The following is a 20,532-nucleotide window of genomic DNA, read 5'->3' on the forward strand; positions in this document are numbered from 1 at the left end:
ATAGGCACTAGAATAAAGGGAAAAGCTTCACATTTGATATTTATTGGAAAAAAAGTAATAGAATGACTTTCTGGTATATAAGTAAATGGCAAAAATCAAAAATATTTGTCTGTTCCTTACCTTGACAATATTCAAAGTTCCCCTTTTTCCGGCAGTCACCTATTACTAAACTCAGTGCTCTCCAAGTGTTTCTTTTGACAGATATCATTCTCCACCAATCGCTCTGCTAATTTCCTCTCCTTTTCTGACTGGGACAGAGATTATGTTCACCAGCCCAGAGATCAATCTTTTCTATTGACAACAACAAAGGGGAAAAAAAATGCATTCATCACAACCAGTCTACAGAAGCACACCCACCTATTTACATGATAAACTAGGCCAGCTTTTTTGTTTATTTAAGAAACAGCTACAATCTCTTCCATATTTTGGAAGAATTCCAAACACTTCCCATTTCCGCAGTTCCTGCTAAGAGGTCCTTTAAGGAACTCTGAGTTTTCCAACCATCTGACTCAAAGCTGGGTACATTCTACACTGGAAAGCCTTTTTTCATTGATTTTAAAGCATATGTACATCAACATCTTAAGAGAACATGTTAGACTTGACAAATGTTTCAATAAAAATTTAAATGATCTATCGGATACTAAAGTTTCTTAGGACAGTATAAGTTTTTATTTTATCTTATGATATTTTACAAGATAAATTCTGTTTCAAAACAAAGCAGTATCCACATTGTTTTGTTGTTTGAAAATTTCAATACCACCATCATTAGTTACAATAGTTTAAACCAATTGATAATCATAAGAATAATCTTTAAGTAACGGACTACCTTTAAAAAAATCTAGTTAAACTAGGCATGGGGATTCAAGCCTGTAACCCACCACTCAGAAAGTTAAGACAACAGAATTAAAGTAAGTTTGAGGCCAGCCTAGGCTCCACAGCAAGACCTTGTACCAGCAAACAAAACCCTAACCAAAATCTTTAGTTTAAAAAAATGATTGGTGGGGCTGCAGAGATAGCTTAGCAGTTGAGGTGCTTGCCTGCAAAGTCTGAGGACCCAGGTTCTATTCCCCAGTACCAACATAAGCCAGATGTACAAGGTGGTGCATGCATCTGAAGTGTGCAGTGGCTAGAAGCCCTGGCATGCCCATTTTATCCCTCTACTCTCAAGAAAATACATTAAACTGAAATATAAAATATAAAATAGACATAAAATGATTAGTGAGCTATTCTACCAAATCAATACATTTCTACTTTCTTCCGATAAAATAACCAAATTTTCTCATTTTTCCTGCTATATTTAACAGGTTTAGAAGTCACTTACTCATTCACTTAGCAATACTCATTTCATATCTACAACTACTCACCTACTATTACTAGAGCCACTACCATGAACACCCTCCAAAAGAGTCCTATTTCTATTTAATTCTCCTAATCTATGAAATATAAGAACTTAGAATAACCATGTTCAAATGAATTAGGAACTCAATAAATGTGAAAGATAGAGATTTATAAAAGCAATAGAAAAAAAGTATGTCTATAGATGATGCTATTAGTTTTTGAAGTCAATTAAGTTCTAGAAATTGAAACTGGTCAACATACTCTCATGCACAGCTTCTTACTGTAGACTGAAACCCCACATAGGGGCCACAAAACTAAATGTAGGGTTCATGAAAAATTGGTCAAAAGTAAAAGTGCAGCAGCCAAATGGGCAACAGCCAAAAATTCTTTCAAGTTAAATGTGTCATGAAAGATGGGTGTGGTGGTGCATACCTTTAAATCCCAGCACTGGAGAGGCAAAGGTAGGAGGATTGCCTTGAGTTCTAGGTCAGCCTGAGTCCATATAGTGAACTACAGATCAGCCTGAGCTAGAGTGAGATCCTACCTCGAAAAAAACCAAAAAAAAAAAGAAAGTGTCATGAATGGAGGTGTTACCAGCAGCACTTTCTCAGGCTGTTCCCCGTGACTTTTCTGCGGCCTCAGTTCAGACCACACAACACACACGCTTTGCACTGCACCAGGCGTCACGCCCCTCCAAACATTACCACCTGGAACACCTCAGCTCCTACAACTCATAGTTCTGTATGGTACAGTTGCACTGCTGTTACTGTACATGTAAAGTATTCTACTTGCACAGAAACAGAATAGTTTTAACTGCACTAAACACTTGATTTTTCCTACCACCATACTTCAGCATGTTTCAACTTAGTTATATTTAGATTATTTTATGTTAGAATGCTTGGTTTTAACAATTGCTGTTGAATAGCTTATTTGAACATTAAATTATTATTAAAAAATTCTGGCTTTGGAGTGCGATAGAATTTCTAATGATTTCTAAAATGGCCTTAAACATTCTTTTGCTATTTGTACTGTGTATATATGCAAGGCAATATTGTCAGCATTAATATAAAATCAAAGTATCAATTAACTTGAAAAAAATATGGAAGATGTTCTACATCCCTCAGTATCAAATGTTCAGCCAAGATTTAATTCTTTATATAAAAATAAAACTATATTGTTAATCAAATTTGTTTTCATATTTAGTAAAAAGTAAAATTTGTGTATAGATAGAAAAGAGTTATTTTAAAAGAAATTTCTTTGTCATTTGTATCAGTAAATGTTTGATTGTATACCTATTTAATTTACCAACATATCCAAGGTTGCATAAAATTTCTCTGGTGAGCCAGGTGTGGTGGTATATATCTTAAATCCCAGGAGGCAGAGATAGGAGGATTTCTCTGAGTTCAAGGCCAGTCTGATACTACATAGTGAATTTCAGGCCAGCCTGGGCTAGAGTAAGACCCTACTTCAAAAAAAATAAAAATCTCGGGTAAAAAGTGGTCATGAATGGGAACGTTAAAGCAGCTTGTATCAGCGTATTTAAAGCAAGCAAATTCTTACAGTATCTATATGCTCTTTATGTGCCCTGTTAGGGCTATACTATGATTCAGCCAGATGTTCATTATTCTGTGTGATAAAATATTAAATACTCACCAATTAGGAAAAATTGAAATTGTCTTAAATCTCAGTAAGAAAAAAACATTAAAGGCAATCATCTAAAGTTTGGAAACATTTAATTTACTATGAAAACTAACAATTCCATTAAAATGAAAAAACAAAATACTTTTAAGTAACCATGACATATAGTCAATATGTAACACATATAGATTACATAAATACTCAAATACAGAGGACAGAGGACAAAAGCTGACACTGGAAGTAAGTAGGATCCCATCTGGAAGATGGAAAGAGGGCTTGTTTTTGGTTTTGTTTTTCCAAATCCTGCCATGTCCAATGCTCCTATGCCAAGTAGAAAATAATTTTAAAAGTAGATATTGAACAGTTGATGAAAAGAAGAAAGTGGACAGATGTTTTTGAACTCAGTCAGAGATACGATAATGTTTTGTGCTTCAGCAATCATCAACAAAAGACATTAGTTTAGAGAACTAGTAAAAGTGGATCCAGCCCCTGCCCCGGCCATAGCTGATGACCTCTGCTGAACATGTGAGGCTGAGACAGTGAATACAACTTCCCAAATATTTGTCTCCTTTTTGTCCTTCATTCTCACCTATACCAATTTGTTATCAAAAAACAGTGTCATGAGGGGCTGGAGAGATGGCTTAGCAGTTAAGCACTTGCCTGTGAAGCCTAAGGACCCTGGTTCAAGGCTTGGCTCCCCAAGATCCACGTAAGCCAGATGCACAAAGTGGCGCACACATCTGGTGTTCATTTGCAGTGGCTGGAGGCCCTGGCACGGCCATTCTCTCTCTCTCTCTCTCTCTCTCTCTCTCTCTCTCTCTCTGCACCTCTGTCTCTCTGTCTGTTGCTCTCAAATAAATAAATAAATAAACAAAAATGTTTTTAAAAGTGCCATGAGTTTTGGTATCATGTGAGAAAGTACCCTTTAAGAGGCAAAGTTCTCAATTAGAAGCCATTCCTCTTACAGAACCTGCTGCTTCACCTAATGTCATTAATAGTATCTTTTTTTTCAAGGTAGTGTCACACTCTAGCCCAGAACGACCTGGAACACATTCTGTAATCCAAGGCTGGCCTTGAACTCACAGTGATTGATACTCCACCTCTGCTGGGATTAAAGGCATGCACCACAATGACCAGTTAATAGTATCTTTTTCAACCAGAATATTCTGAAGCAAATAGAAAAAAAGGTGAAAAATGTCACCAAAAACTTTAAATGTACAAATTTATAAACTTTTTAATATTAGCACGTCATACAAATGCACATTCAAACAATACAAAAAAACTTCAAGGTGCTGGGGGTGGGAAACTCCCACTTAGCTGACTTGTGTACGATACATCATTTCACAATCAATAAAATAGCAGGGGGAGGAGGAGGGAGAAGGTGAAGAGGAAGAAGTACTAATCTTTGGACTCAAGAATCATGTTTGTGTTTCAGATATCCAACATACATAATATTCTTCCAATATGAAATGATAAAATGTATATGTGATATATGTTCAGAAATTTATACTTATTCCATACTAAAGTTTATATCTCATGAAAATGATAGCAAAATTTTCCTTAGTTTTTAATAAATATTTTGTTCAGACCCTCAGCACTCAAATTTATAGAACTTCTTTATGAGGAGAACATACATTGAGAAACATTTAGAAGCTAATCTCCTCTAAGAGTAGAATGCCTCAAACAATTTGTACTTCTGCAGGAGTGTTATTAAAAAGGCTCAACATGTTGTATTACCATGGAAATTGTAGAAAACATACATTCCCAAACAAATATTACTTTTTCTCAATGGTATGAGGTAATGAAAACCACATGTGTAAATCTGCGATCTATGCAGTAGTCCAAGCTGAAGCTAATAGAAAATACAGAAAGTGAACTCTGCTTTATAAAGGGTTCTTGTTACAGAAATATAATGTGAAAACCAGACGCAGACAGAAAACCTTAATCACAGATGGGAATGTAATCACTGGCATACAGAATACTTTTTTGATCAATCTTAACCATATGCGCAATGTATTTATTTTCTGAGGAATGCAATAACTTGAGAGAACCTTCTATTTGAATTCAGTTAACCTCATATTTATAATGCTTTTATCTTACTCCCCCATCCCTTCCATGTGTGCACCAAGCCAAGGTTTTAAAAGGAAGAGCTGCTAGCCTTGGCAAATCATTCTTGTATCAGTTTATCTTTCAAAAATGTAATAGGATGTAAAGACTACACACATCAAAATCAGCCTCAGAAGAGATCAAGTACAGTTACCCATTACTGTATTTCTCAGTCGCTGCCAGGAAGCCTTTCTCTGTCTAAAAACATTCCTTTAGAGAATTCTATGAACATTTGAAATAGTTTTTCTTTTAGCAAATAATCTAGTTATTCCAAAACTGAACATCTAAACACACCTGTTCTTATCTATCCACCTGATTCAGAGCAAACCTTAACTCTTAATGTTTCTTTCTCTTCATGAAAACATCTGATAGCATAAAGGCCATTTGTTAACACTAACAAAAGCATTACTTGCTTTTCATTCACATAAGGGACCTGTTACATGGTATCTTAGAAAACATGGTTATGTCAGTATAATCCCCTGTATTGGGCTACAACTTTCGGCAAAGATTCATGCTCTCATTTTGGAGGCAATGTGCTTGCATCCCTCAATCTGACACAGTAGATTACAGATCCCAGTGTATACATTACTCAGGACTAAAGAAGAAACCCAATTTCCAACAAGACACTGTCCTTCTCAGTACTCCACATGGTTTGCAAGAACTATCTGTCAGGGCCTCAGTTATGTAGGCTTCCTTCAGCCTCCATGAACTTCATGCATCCAGATTCTCCCCACAAGTAGCTACCTCCCTCCTGTCTGCATGCACAGATACACTGTCCTTATTCTTGTCCCATCACTCAAAACCCTTCAGAATGTGACACTAACCTTTCAGCTCTGCACTGCCATGGACTCCCTGATTGAACGCTTCATCTTCTCCTCACAGCTTCACACCCTGCCCTCAGTCAGCGCTCTGCCCACAGACTGAGGCATGACCAGGACTCCAGACCTTAGCCCAATACTGAATCGTTCCATCTAAATCAGTCTTAGCAACAATACGTTCATCATTATAACACTTCTACATCCTAACATCTTTATTTTATCTTACACTACATGGATATATCCTATTAGCTTCTGTTTTATCTGTGTCGCTCCTCTGCTACCAAACTCTGGGCAGGGTCTTGTCTGTTTTGCTCATTGCCCTATGCCCCATACTTAGAATTGTACTTGGCACATAGACGTAATCCAAATGAAAATAATCAAACAAATGTCCCCAGTTCAACTCTTATAACTTTCACAAAACTATCTCTGAGAACCTACAGGGCCTATGATCTTTCTTTAAATTGCAATCACACTACTGATCTCTGTCAGGCTTAGCAACCCTTTATCTGCCAGATGCTGTGCATATGAGCCTGTTCCCACCAGCGCTGAACAGTCCTAGGCTGGGAGGAGAATCACGCAGGGCTAAGAGGCAGCACTGTTTCCTACTCTGAACAGGAAGATAATGTACTAGAAAACTCCAGCTTACATCCTTACAACCTGTGATGGCTAATCTTGACTGCCAGTTTGATCAGATTGAAAGACATCTAGGAAGAGAGTTAAAAAAAAAAAAAAACAACTCAACTTTGAGGTGTATCTTTGAAGGCATTTCCAGAGATGTTTGGTTTCTGAGACAACCACTGACTGGGGAAGATCTACCCTGAATGTGGGTAGCACAACCCAGTAGCATAGGGGCTAAAATGGAACAAAACTGGAAGGATGAGGAAGCTGGCCAACACAGCTACATTTTACTCACCCTCTCTGTTTCCTGGTCACCAGGATATGAACAACCCTCTCCCCAATATGTTTCCATCACTTTGCTTATCTTGCCTGACCACAGGTGCCCATTAATGCAGTTAGCCAACTGTGCCCTAAAATCTCTGAAACAGTGATCTGAAATAAGCCTTTCCTGCTTTAAGTTGTTACCTGGCTATTTATCACACCAATAAAATACTACACTATCTTTAAAGTATAAATTCACTCTAACAGCTGTTGTAGAACAGCAAGTCTATCTTTTTTTTTTTTTACACCCTCAGACCCTTGATTCACAATATTCCTTCTATTGCTGGACAACAGGGCATAGCCATGAGTATTCAACAATATTCAAATGGCCAGCATAATTCCTGGGCACAGAAGAAAATCCTCAATACTGACTCAGTTAAACAAGTCAGTAAGGATTTATTGAATACTATGTGGTCTGGACACCAGCTCCTATGATTGTGTTAAGGTATTATTTCAAAACCATCACAACTATTAGTATTTTGAAACACTTTTATTTATTTGCAAACAGAGAGAGACAGAGGAAAGAGACACACAGACAGAATGGACATGTTAGGGCCTCCATCCACTGCAAACAAACTCCAGATGCATGCACCACACTGTATATCCAGCTTTACATGGGTATTAGGAAATCGAACCCAGGTTATTAGGCTCTGCAGGCAAGTGCCTTAATTGCTGAGCCATCTCTCCAGCTCCACTACTATTAATCTTAAACAACAAATTAATCAGAAGGCAAGTGACCAATTTAAAACCTATATTTAGTCAATCAACAACAAAATATGACAAATGACTTGACAAGCCATGCAATTTTACAGTGTAGAAAGCTCTTAATCATCTCTTCTACTACAGATAAAACTTAAGTTCTGAGAAACAAAGTATTGTAAGATAATTATGGCCTGCATGCATATAGCATTCAGAAGCCCAATGCATGCACAATCTGGCTGGGCTAGTCTTAGCTCTGACCCTTACTTAACAGTGACCTAACTTTGGACAAATCATTTGGCCTCCCTAAGCTTCAGATTTAATCTCTAAAGAAAGCAGAATAATAAAACTTAACTTATCAGAATGCAATAAAGATCCAAGATAATACCTATAAAATGCCTAACTTAGTGTTCCTGGTATAAGTTTTACTTACCCATTGTGACCAGTTCCTTTATTTAACACAAGAGGTGATACAACACTTACTTTATCATAACATGGTTCAAAGGATTAAAACAAAAGCAAAAGTCATTATTCAAAAACGATTTACTAAAATCATATTTTTTTTCTTTCTGAAATTTCCTACTATGCTAGTCATGATAGAAATAAAACATCTATTATTATCCGTCTACAAAAATAAGGTATGAGCTACTAGGCTTCAGGTGTTAAAACATTTTGTGAGTGACAAAGAAAAAAATACTATGAACAAATATATTGTAATTTATTTTCTCTCATCTAGTTTCATCTGTGAAAGACCATCTCTAGAGATGAAAGAAGAGAAAAGCAATTATTTCCAAAGATTAGTTTCTCCAAATAAAGGCATCTGTTCCATGCTCACAACTTTCACATGAAAGAAAAGTGACACTTTGGACGTGTCTGCATTCATGGTTGATGATGGTCACACATATTAAGGGGTTACTGTAACTGCCCAGCTGCTAATGGACACTTGCTACTGCTTCTCTTTATGAACTTCTTGTTCTCTTCCCTTTCTCTGTTTCTATGTGTGTCTCAGAAATGAACAAAGCTGTTACTTTCCCTCCCTCCCTCCCTCCCTCCCTCCCTCCCTCCCTCCCTCCCTCCCTCCCTCCCTCTCTCTCTCTCTCTCTCTCTCTCTGTTGTTTTATTTTGTTTGTTCATTAGTTTTTTGAGGTAGGATCTCACTCTAGTTCAGGCTGACCTGGAATTCACTATGGGGCCTCAGGGGGGCCTCAAACTCTCAATGATCCTCCTACCTCTGCCTCCCAAGTGCTGGGATTAAAGGCATGCACCACTATGCCAGGCTTGTGCATTTTTTTTATACCCTAAGCAGTAACTTTTCTAAGTATGATACAAAGACATAGTACTTTCCTATCTTTAGTGAATTCCCACCTGCAGACAGTGTGGTGGGCGGCTCTGTTTATGGAGATGTTCTTAGCTGTTGGAACTAGATATCCAAGAGTGGGAACAGTGGTGAAGCCTTGAAGTCTGGAAGTAAGACCTGGCTCATGCAGGATCATCTCAGCAAGTGAGTGACTCCCAAAATAAGCTCACACCTAGGTGAGGATTCAATGAGATGACAGATGTCACTAAGGTCTCCAATATGCCTCCTGCCTACATGTTTCTGTCTAAAATTGCCCTTTTCACTAGCATTGACAAGGCTAGTCCTTCTATGATGGTCTCTCTACATGGAAATGAAATTACTGAAAGAAAATGAGTGAGCACCTGCACCCACTTCTACACATTGAGCCACAGAATCTTAGGCAAAGTAGACCTGCCCTACTTTCCAGTGTCAGCCCTTGCTCAGATGCTGGCACATCATATAACAGAGTGGCTGAAATCCATACAATGTCTGAGAGGAGAGAAGGCAGGGTGAGGTGTGAAAGTCTTTGTGGAGAAGTGCTCAGTATGAGCATCTGACCAGAGAGCAGATTTGGGCAACGAAATAAAGAGAACCAGACAGCTGAGGGATAACCAGGGACATCTACTCAGAGTAGCTGGAAGCCACTAATGTGGTTTTAGCCTTGTTTGTGTCTCTGACCAAAAGGATAATTCCTCTCATGAAATGTTTGTATCTCCAACATTATGCTTCCAATTTCATGGAGTTTATCCTCTTTTTTTTGTGAGACAGGTTCTCTCTGTATTGTCTAGGTGGGCCTCAATTGCACACTCCTTCCCCATCAAGCCTCCTAAGGGCTAGAATTACGGTTTGTAACACCATGCTCAGCTCAACTCATCCTTTCTAGAAGTCAAATTATGAAGTTCAAGATTGAAAAAGTAAATTGAGAACAGGTTAGCATGTTCATCTAAGAATAGCAAAATAGTCTGACCGTAGTTAACCTAAGGCTTATTTTGTATTGAAAATATTTTGTTGTTGTTGCTTTGGTGGGCATGTTAGTTATTTGTTACTTTTTTTGTCTTGTTTTGTTTTGGTTTGGTTTCTGTTTGTTTTTCAAAGTAGGGTCTCACTTTAGCCCAGGCTGATCTGGAATTCACTACGTAGTCTAAGGATGGCCTTAAACTCAGTGTGATCCTCTGACCTGTGCTGGGCTTAAAGGCGTGCACCACCACATCCAATTTATCTGTTACTTTTCACATTGCTATAACCAAACACCTGACAAGAAACAGCTTAAAGGAGAAAGATTTTACTTTGGCTTCCCAGTTTGGCAAAAAAGACTTGGCTGTAGGAGCAGCTCACTGCTGTGACAATGGAAGCTTGTTTCTCCCTGAGTGAATCAGGAAGTAGAGAAAGGGGAACTGAAGTTTCCCTCAGTTGCACTTTCTCCCTTTCATGTTTTACTCAGCCTAGGACCCAGCCTCATAAGATGATCCTATTTAGATTCAGGGCTGCTCTTCCTCCCTCATTTAGTCTTCTCTGAAAAAGCCCTCACAGATGCACCTAACGGTATGCCCCATTAATGCCCTAGCCCAATCAAGCTCGCAAAATTAACCATTACAGAAGGTACTGCATTATTGTTTTTCTGGTTGTTAAGACATACAAGCCAAAATATGACCATTAGAAATTGTGCCTTCCGTTAGAGAATGCAATGAAAAGTGTTAAATGACTGGGAAATTAAAGCATGCTGATGATGAAACTAAAGACTCCATTTTAGTCTTTGCAATTAAATGCTTCAGAACAGTTTTAAGTAAGAAACTTAGGTTCGAGCTGGAGAGATGGCTTAGCAGTTAAGCGCATGCCTGTGAAGCCTAAGGACCCTGGTTCGAGGCTCAGTTCCCCAGGTCCCACGTTAGCCAGATGCACAAGGCGCACGTTTCTGGAGTTCATTTGCAGAGGCTGGAAGCCCTGGCGTGCCCATTCTCTCTCTCTCTCTCCCTCTATCTGTCTTGCTCTCTCTGTCTGTCACTCTCAAATAAATTAAAAAAAAAAATTTTTAAAAAAAAAGAAACTTAGGTTCAAGGTATGAGCTTCCCTTAAACATTTAACAAAGCATCACAAAGAAGCCTAACTATTCCACACTTTCATGCTAAAAGAGTTTGCTAACTAGCAGAAAGTCTGAATTTCATGGATGGTAACAAAGGGGGTGGGGTGATACATTCTTTAGAGATGAGAGGTCATAAAAGCTTCTTAGGGGAAAGAGCCCTCAGAGACCAGAAGAGAAAGCCACGTGGGACAGATCTGGCTTTGGCAGAAAGTACAGAAGGAGGGGCTGGGGGGATGGCTTAGCAGTTAAGACACTTGCCTGCAAGCCTAGGAACCCAGGTTCAATTCCCCAATACCCACAAAGTGGTACATGCATCTGGAATTTTTTTGTAGTGGCTAGGGGCCATGGCACACCAATTCTCTCTCTGTCAAATAAATAAATAATTTTCTTTAAAAAACAAAAAGAAATTAAGAAAGTACAGAAGGAATCCAGGCATGAAGGTACAGATCAGGGTTTTACAGGACTGAAAGAGAAGGGCCCAGGGTGGGCCGTGCTGTACAACAGGAGTCCTATCTTGTCTTAAAAACCCCTATCCATCAAGTATAGCCATCCTCTTCATGCACTATTTTCTAAATGAAGGAATGGCCAGAGAGATAAGACACAACAGGGGCTTCTAGGAGAAAAGGGCAGACAAGGCGAGAAGGGGCCCAAGTCTAGGGAGAAGCAAGCCTTCAATGAAGGTGGTGTGCCGCACCTTATCCCACGTTAGCCTCCCCACAGTCATGGCATTATAATCTGGATGAGAACTGTTTCTAGAGCAAGAAAAGGAGCAGGAGACTAAACAAATGATGAGGCACTTGGGAATCACACCTTTTCTCTGGGATACCCAACTGTCTTCTGACGGGAAAGACTTCATAGTCATGATCCCAAGAGTCCCAGGCCAGAGAGTCTGGGGCTGACTCTGCAATCTGTCTGTAACTCTGCAGGCAGGTGATGTCTGCCAAAGCTTTACAAAAATCTCAGTATTAATTGATGCAAAGGCTTCCTCTGACCACCACCTTGTCCCCTAAGAACAAGCAGCCCTGTAGACTCTTGATGTCTTCCACAGCCGGCATTGCACCCAACGCTCTGCGCAAACACACTGCTACACAGGCACCTCTGCTCCTTGCCTTGTTCACCTCACAGTCTTTCTCAGAAATAGTCTCGACCAACAACATAAAAATTATCTGTTTTCTAAAAAGCTTGTTTAAATGACGATATTCCTTTTGTTGTTTGTCAATGATTAATTTTTACCAAGCAGAGTTGATGACAAAATAGGAGGAAATTCATAAAAAATTTAATTCTGACAGATTTTTATAACAAAACCACAAACCACAAATTTGATTCAAGTTCAAAAAGTTTTCTTTTTTTTTTTTTTTTTTTTTTAAAGGCATGTTTTCAAATCAAGTGACCCCAGAAAAAAACAAGGAAAGCAAAGACCTTGGTAATATAACCCTTTTGTTTTTAAGGAAAAAAAAATGTTTTATTAACCACATTGCTATATACACTTTAAACATACAGTAAGTTTGTCTTTGAATTAGAGATTTGAGATGGTCTTAAAGATAACAACTGAGAGCTGGAGAGATGGCTCAGCAATTAAGGTGCTTGCCTGCAAAGTCTAACAACCCAGGTTTGATTCACCAGTACCCACATAAAACCAAATGCACAAAGTTGCACATACATCTGGAATTCATTTGTAGCAGCCAGAGGCCCTGGCACCCCCATTCTTTCTCTCTCTCACTCTCTCTCTCACCTTGCAAATAAATAAAAATATAAAAACAAGATAACAAACGAAAAGAATTCCAAAGTTGTTAAGTGTTTAAGTTATAATTATAAATTTAGGAAAATTATATTGCTTTGGCAAGGTCATGACCAAACTATTGTTGTGCATGGTAGTAACACACCTTTAATCCCAGCATTTGGGAGGCCAAGGTAGGAGGATTGCTATGAGTTCGACACCACCCTGAGACTTCATAGTGAATTCCAGGTCAGCCTTGGCTAGAACAAGACCCTACCTTGAAAAACAAAACAAAACAAAAAATCAATAATTAAAAGAACAAAAAACTAAGCTGGGCATGGTGGTGAAGTTCTTTAATCCCAGAACTTAGGAGGCAGAGGTAGGAGAATCACTGTAAGTTCAAGGCTACCCTGAGACTTCATAGTCAATTTCAGGTCAGCCTGGGCTAGTCTATCTCAAAAAGCCAAAAAAAAAAAAAAAAAAAAAAAAAAAACAGAAACCAAACAAAACATACAAACAAAGAAAAAAGAAACTATGTCATAATAAAAATGTATATTTCTCAATTACATATATTGAATAGGTGTAAATTTTAAGGGAACAAATAAAAATATGGCTGGTATTTAAGTATACCCTGACTACCTCAATAAAAAAAAAGACATAAATTATATCACAAAGCTCTATGATTAATATGAATATGTTTGGGGCACTGTCACTATGGAAGGCATTTAATATCCATGTGTTATACTTCTTTAGTAGTTCACATGATGGCTTTTAAAGCCCTGACAAACTTGTTTTTTTTTTTTTTTTTTTTTTTTTTGGAAACAAGTTTAGATAAATATAACTGCTAGGGTGTACTGTTTTGTTTTTTTTTTCTTTTGGCCTTCCAATATTCAAGAAAAGTGATAACTCAGATTTTCTTTTCGAGAATGATAGAACAGGGAAAATTCTGAGGCCACCACGGGAAGGGAGAAGAGCCTCTCACCCAGGAATCCACTTGAAAACCTCTGACACACAGGAAAGCAAGACCTTCATCACAATGAATACCTCCTGGAGGCCTTTCTCCCCTCCCCCACCCTCACCCTCCACCCGCAATGAACCTGCCATTGGCAAGGAATGTCACCAGAAATCCAAATTACAGGAAAAGAACATGTTCTAAACCCCTTGTGTGACCTGGAGGCTCCTGGTTTTACTTTATCAGAATATAATTGTATCTAAAGCATCTCTGGAGCCACCCTGTCCAATCTTACAACTTACGAAAGTGAAAAAGAAGATGAAGGGGCAAAAAAAAGTTAGCAATCTTTTGAGATGTAACCTGAGAGGCAACAAAATGGCATAAGGTGCTTAGAGTTACAACAATTAAATGGGACTTTTCCTTATGGAGCCATATCCACACTTGTGTACACCTTACTTTCCTTCAGAGACCCTCCTTCAGATAAGCCCACATCCATGTTCTCCAGCACACTTTTACTCTCCTCTTGAGCACCTTTTAGGATCTTGAATAATATCTTCAATTCTGCTTCAAACTGGTCTCCCTGAAATTCCTTTTTGAATCAAAGTCACAAATCCTGGATTTGCACTGATGGGGTCCCTAAAAGTCTAGGGGAAGCCCTCCACACTGCTGAGGTGGCAGTGTGGAGCCTTATCTCAGTGTCCTTCCCATGGACAGATACTACCATGTAAATCTACCACTCTATATGAAATATGACCTCATGAACTATACTCTAGAAGTCCTCATACAAGGAGACATTTTATTTTTTATTTTTTTATTAACATTTTCCATGATTATAAAATATATCCCATGGTAATTCCGTCCCTCCCCACCCCCACACTTTCCCATTTGAAATTCCATTCTCCATCATATTACCTCCCCATTACAATCATTATAATTACATATATACAATATCAACCTATTAAGTATCCTCCCCTCTTCCTTTCTCTACCCTTTATGTCTCAAGGAGACATTTTAGAATATTTATTTCTTTGCTTGTTTGAGATTATCTACCTAGCCTAGACTAGCTTCAAATTTGGAGAGATCTTCCTGCCTCAGGCACCCAAGTACTGGTATTATGGGCATATGACACCACACCAGGCTCATGACCAGCTTGTTGTTGATGTTATTTCATCCAATAACTAAATCTTCTCTTAAATTGGGGAAAACTAATAATGAGCAACTTAATAATAAAAATGTAATGTAAAATGCTGTCTTTTAGGGCTGGAAAGATGGCTTAGTGATTAAGTTGCTTGCCAGCAAAGCCCAAAGGACCCAAGTTTGATTCCCAAGTACCCATGTAAACCCAGATGTATAAGGCAGTGCATGCATCTGGAGTTTGTTTGTAGTGGCTAGAGGCCCTGGCATGCTCATATTCATTCTCTCTCTCTCTGAAATAAATAAATAAAAATACTGTCCTTCAGCATATTAAAAAATATTCCTTTACTTTTTCAATATGAGGCTTACATTTTATTTTATTTATTTATTTTTGGTTTTTTGAGGTAGGGTCTCACTCTAGCTCAGGCTGACCTTGAATTCACTATGTAGTTTCAGGGTGGCCTCAAACTCATGGTGATCCTTCCTACCTCTGCCTCCCAAGTGCTGGGATTAAAGATGTACACCACCACGCCTGGCTGAGGCTTACATTTTAAAACAAAAATCATTCATACACAATAGGATTTAGTTCACCATCTGTTGATTGTAAGATATGTAAAGACAGATTTTTGTTTAATTCAGCAATATATTCATGCATTTTTGTTCTATTTATAGTACATTTGAAAAGTATTTGTGGTGGTTTGATTCAGGTGTCCCAGATAAACTTAGGTGTTCTAAATGCTAAGTTCCTAGCTGATAGAGATTTGGGAATTAATGCCTTTTGGAGACAGTGTAGTGTTAGGGGTGGGCTTATGGGTGCTGTAGCCAGCTACCCCATGCTAGTGTTTGGCCCACTCTCCTGTTGCTATTGTCCACCTTATGTTGGCCAAGGGGTAATGTCCACACTCTGTTCATGCCATCGTTTTCCCTGCCATCATGCACCTTCCCCCTCAAGCCTGTAAGCCAAAATAAACCTCTTTATTTCCCACAATCTGCTCTTGGTTGGGTAATTTCTACCAGCAATATGTAACCTGACTGCAAGAGTAAAGTGGTACTGAGGAGTGGTGTCATTTGCTGATAGACAACTGACTGTGTGGGCTTTGGCCTTTTGGAACTGATTTTCAAGAGGAATATGGAAGGATTTGAAACCTTGGCCTAAGAAATGCCTTGCAGTACTGAATGTATAGCTGAATCTGTGGTCAGAGTTGAAAGACCTGAATGCAGTAAGAACTATGGACTGTGAGACTTGGCTTATGAGGGCGAGAAAGCACTCTGCTTGGACTGGGCTAGCAGTTTGTGTGAGAAGCTTGCTGTTATGCCTGTGTCCTGAGAATTTATGCATGGTTGCTTTGCGTAGAAATGAACTGGTATGAGCAGAGGGATATGGCACAGAAATGGGTGTTCAGCTGCAACTGAGAGATTACAATCTTGGAGATTGGGCCAGTTGACCTGCATTGGGGCAACAGGAAGAATGTAGACTCTTTTCAAGGTACCTGTGTACCCGAGAAGTGTCCTATTCTTCAATGTCTGCTTTATTCATCCTTAGATTAACAAATTGGCACCATACCTGGTATTGTGGAGTATAAGAAATGCAGGAAAGAGAGAATCATTGAGTTTGCAACATGGTCTTGTTTTAGAAATGGCTGTGGTCAGTGTGAAGCAGGTTTGCTGGATGCCTGCATGGAGACCCATTGGTGCCTTGAAGATGGACCATGGGTTGCAGTGGAGACCCAGTAGAAATGCCAGGACCCTGAGATGGGTGCAGCCCTGACAGAAGTTTTCCAGGACTGTGAATAGCCTAGCTAGAGGAGTGGAATTGAAATACCAGAGACTTGTTGCTGGTTAGAATTATCCGACTTGGAGATGTGACACTGACGAGTTGTGGACTTGAAGCTACAGAGTTTGATGTTTGTCTTGGTTGTTTGAAATCTTGTATTGGCTGAATGTTTCTTTGCTATGCCCATTGCCATTTTGCAGTGTGAATGTTTATTCTGTGCCATTATAGGTTTTGGGGGGATTTTTTTTTTTTGGTATTATGGCTCAGTTCAAAGATCTTGGACAATGGGGAATGTATGAATATCACTGGAATTGATTAAAACTATAGGGACTTTTAAAGTTGGACTGAATGCATTGTATTTTACATCATGTATGGATATCAGTTTATGGGGGCCAGGGGCGGAATGTGGTGGTTTGATTCAGGTGTTCCTCCATAAACTTAGGTATTCTGAATACTAGGTTCCCAGCTGACAGAGATTTATCAATTAATGCCTTCTGAAAGCAGTGTATTGTTGAGAGTGGGCTTATGGGTGTTATAGCCAGTTTCCCTACACCAGTATTTGGCACACTCTCTTGTTGCTATTACCCATCTTGTGTTGGTCAGGGGGTGATGTCCACCTTCTGCTCATGTCATCATTTTCCCTGCTATTATGGAGCTTCCCACTAAAGCCTGTAAGCCAAAATAAACCTCTTTTTCCCACAATCTACTCTTGGTTGGGTGATTTCTATCAGCAGTATGAACCTGACTTCAATAGTATTATTGCATGAAAAACTATCTGGTCTATACACAATGCTTAGCATGCTAAATCAATAAATCTATGTTCAAAAACCCTTGAAAAAAATACCCTTGCCCTGTCCCCAAGAATTCAGTGCCCAAATTCTAGAACTTGCTAGTCTGCAAGAACTGCCTCTGCTTTCATTAGCAGCTCCTGCACACCTTATCCTGTCCCTAAACTTCTCTCTGCTACATAGCAGATACAGCTGAAAAAAAGCTCTATCAGTTATCCTCAAAAACAAGTTCTAATGAAAAGCTAAGGGTCTAGAACCCAGCCCACATGACCACTTTTCCTTGTCCCACATACCAAAAGGCATCTGCAAAAACCACAAAACAATTAGAAATAGTCCTAAGAGACAAAGCTCATGAGAGATCCAAGTCCCAAAATGTTCAAAAACACATGACTTTTTGTACCTACTCCCACCACTTGATAGTCCTGTCTCTACCTCCCCAAGGTGATGACTATGACACAATAATTCCTGGGATAGGAATTTAAAATTGACTTTGAAGTCCCTCTCTGAGGCTGCAGGTCTACGAGCTTATAATAGTGCAGGGAAACTGTCCCTTAAACCCAAAGTCACTCCCAAATTCTGGCAAACTACAAGTGTACTTGACAGTTAATCCAATTGCTGACTCTCCCCCTCTGTAAATTCAGCCCTCAATCCAAGTTTTAATGAGCTTTTCTTTGCACTGCCTCTTGCATCTGGCTCTTCTTGTCCTACTAACCCATTCCTGACCAGCCTTGTGCAGGATCTGCTATCACACTGCTACAGGAAGGGGCTGCAGACAAAGCTCACTAGTAGAATCAGAGTGCTGGCCTAACTGCACAAAACTCTGGGTTCAATCCCCAGCATGCCAAAGAAAAGAAATTAAACATCAACTGCTGCAACAGGCTTCCTGCCTGGCCTTGACCTCCAAGCCCTCCCTGCTCGCCTTGCCCTAAAGTCAATGTGATCCATCACCAGTAGACCAACTCCTCAGGAACAGTTTTCCATGAACCATAGCTTCCCTAGCCTAACACCTTTCATTTTCTACATTTGTTTTTATTAAAATTTGCTGTATAGTGATACTCATTCTAGCCAGGAGTGGTAGTACATGCTTTTAATCACAGCACTCAGAAGGCAGAGATAGAAGGATCACCATGAGGATGAGGCCACCCTGAGACTTGGTAGTGAATTCCAGGTCAGCCTGAACTATAGTGAGACCCTACATCAAAACAAACAAACAAACAACAAAAAAAAAAGTCCAAATAGGAAACCTAATTTTTGAAAAGTAATTTCTAATGCAAGCAGAACTATTGTGGCTTTACAGCAATACATGGACAGAATAAAGAACCTGAGACCAGTTACAGCCCTTCCATGCTACTTCCCAACCTTGGGGGCTCTTGTAGAACCTCGCTCAGAAAATGTCTTGGCTAACTCAGAAGGTGAAGCTTAAGTCAAATACTTCATATACAAGGTATATGTGATCTTTCAGCTCTTACACATGAATCACACCAAAGTCTATCTGTCTCTCTCTTACTCTCACTCTGTCTCTTCTTTTGCCGCAACCACATATGTTAGTACATACTTTTCCCACATCTTCTCCTACCCCTAATATCCTTTCAAAGGCCATTCCCACAGATGGGATTCTGCATTCAACATTCATTCCCTGTAACTTACCACTACCCTATAACCATAGCTCTATCTTGATAAATCCTTCCTATGTCAAGACAAGCTTAAATTCTAACTCACTCCTGGTAATTGTGTAATAATGAAGGTACACCATCATCCTAGCTATTTGACCTATCCCAAAAGAGCTTATCATGGGGTAAAGGTAGAATAAATTGAGCCTACTATCTGCCTCGTGTCCCAGAACAGCCTACCATATGCATGTTAGGCATTTCTTTATTAAGTATTTATCAGTGTACTTCAGATTCATTTACAGGAGTAAACATTTCACAGTTCTTTCAGACACTCTAAAAGTTATCTCTACTAGGGCTACACAAATAGTGTGTGATGTTCTCTGGTGTTACATGAGGTTTAGTGGGTTACCCATTTTATTGCTCTTCATGCCTCTTTTCCTCTGAGATTTCCTACTTACTCTCCATAGCCAACTCTATGCTTCACTTAAACTTGTCAGTGGAGACTCATCCTATTTTTTATCCCTATCAGTCTACATTGACCTATGGATCCTTATTTAAACAAAATGACAAGAAGTCATTGTCCACATTTCTTCTCATCAGTGGCCAACTGTGTATCTCGTTTCTAAATAAATTTATCTAGCAATGAGAATGAAAGTGTGAGACAGGGGGGCAAAAGACCTGGGTAAATGAGGATAATACTTGTCTTCCACACAATGAAAATTACAGAATCCTAACAGTCCCTTAAAAGACACACTTCACAGAAAAGGATTACTTTGTCAATCTGATAAATACCACAGTTTCAGTCCCAACATCATCTGATATTCTTCCCAGCTATATTTGCTCATCACTGTGCACAGAACATATGCATTGACTCAGAAAATAAACTATCAATCTTTTCATGACCTGTCTCACAGTTCACATCTTCTTCTGTCTTGAGGTTAGGGAAAGGGGTCAAGAGCTGAGAGCTCTTAGCTCTAAGCAGACAGACTAACCAACTCCTTACAACTTTGTATTTAGGAGCAGGCTCAGAACCCCTGGAGAATGCTTCCTCAGTGGCTCATATTCCACCTGCCAAATCAAATGGAAATGTTCTCTGCAGTACTGCTCTGCTATTTCCCTGGCATCATTATCCATGCAGAACTATTTAGGTACCATTATCTTTCTACTTGTCTAATATCATTAGGCTCTTATTTGAGTGTTACTATGTGAATTCCCCAACAAGTATAGCAGAAGAAATCTGCAAAATACTCATTGCAAGAACACCTTGAAACCAGTATTCCTAATACATTATGTTGCTATCTGGCCACATTTAGCTCTTCCTTGCTCTGGCACAGTTCCTTCTCATATTATTAATGACTACCAAAGATCTTGAACTGCTTTAAACAAACTTCCCTGATGTTCCTTGGTAACACCTTATCTAATATTTCTCTTAGTAATACACAATCCTGTGATATCAAATCCCAAAGAAGAATTCACTTTGTCTATACTTTTAACATGTTCTTTGTGGCAAAGAAGTTCAAGCTTCACAATGAACTCTGAGTATCAATGCAAAAGAAGTCTATAGTCTATGAATCAGCAACATTTCCTGTAGCTTCCATCTCCA

General features: G+C 39.1%; 1 protein-coding gene across 6 annotated transcripts in view; it reads right to left on the bottom strand.

Moving 5' to 3' along the window:
- The window catches only part of Runx1t1 (RUNX1 partner transcriptional co-repressor 1), a 169,985-nt gene that overhangs the window by 135,386 nt on the left and 14,067 nt on the right, over nt 1-20,532 (bottom strand). For 3 of the 6 annotated variants that reach the window (XM_045143076.1, XM_045143077.1, XM_004656928.3), the window contains exon 2: nt 121-291. The exons of the other annotated variants lie outside the window; for them this stretch is intronic. In XM_045143076.1, the coding sequence (XP_044999011.1) occupies nt 121-208 (88 nt within the window). In that variant the 5' untranslated portion in view covers nt 209-291. The remainder of the gene's footprint in view (nt 1-120; nt 292-20,532) is intronic. 6 annotated transcript variants of the gene reach the window in all.

Source organism: Jaculus jaculus, chromosome 2, assembly GCF_020740685.1.
Source record: "Jaculus jaculus isolate mJacJac1 chromosome 2, mJacJac1.mat.Y.cur, whole genome shotgun sequence".
In the NCBI taxonomy this organism is placed as follows: Eukaryota; Metazoa; Chordata; class Mammalia; order Rodentia; family Dipodidae; genus Jaculus; species Jaculus jaculus.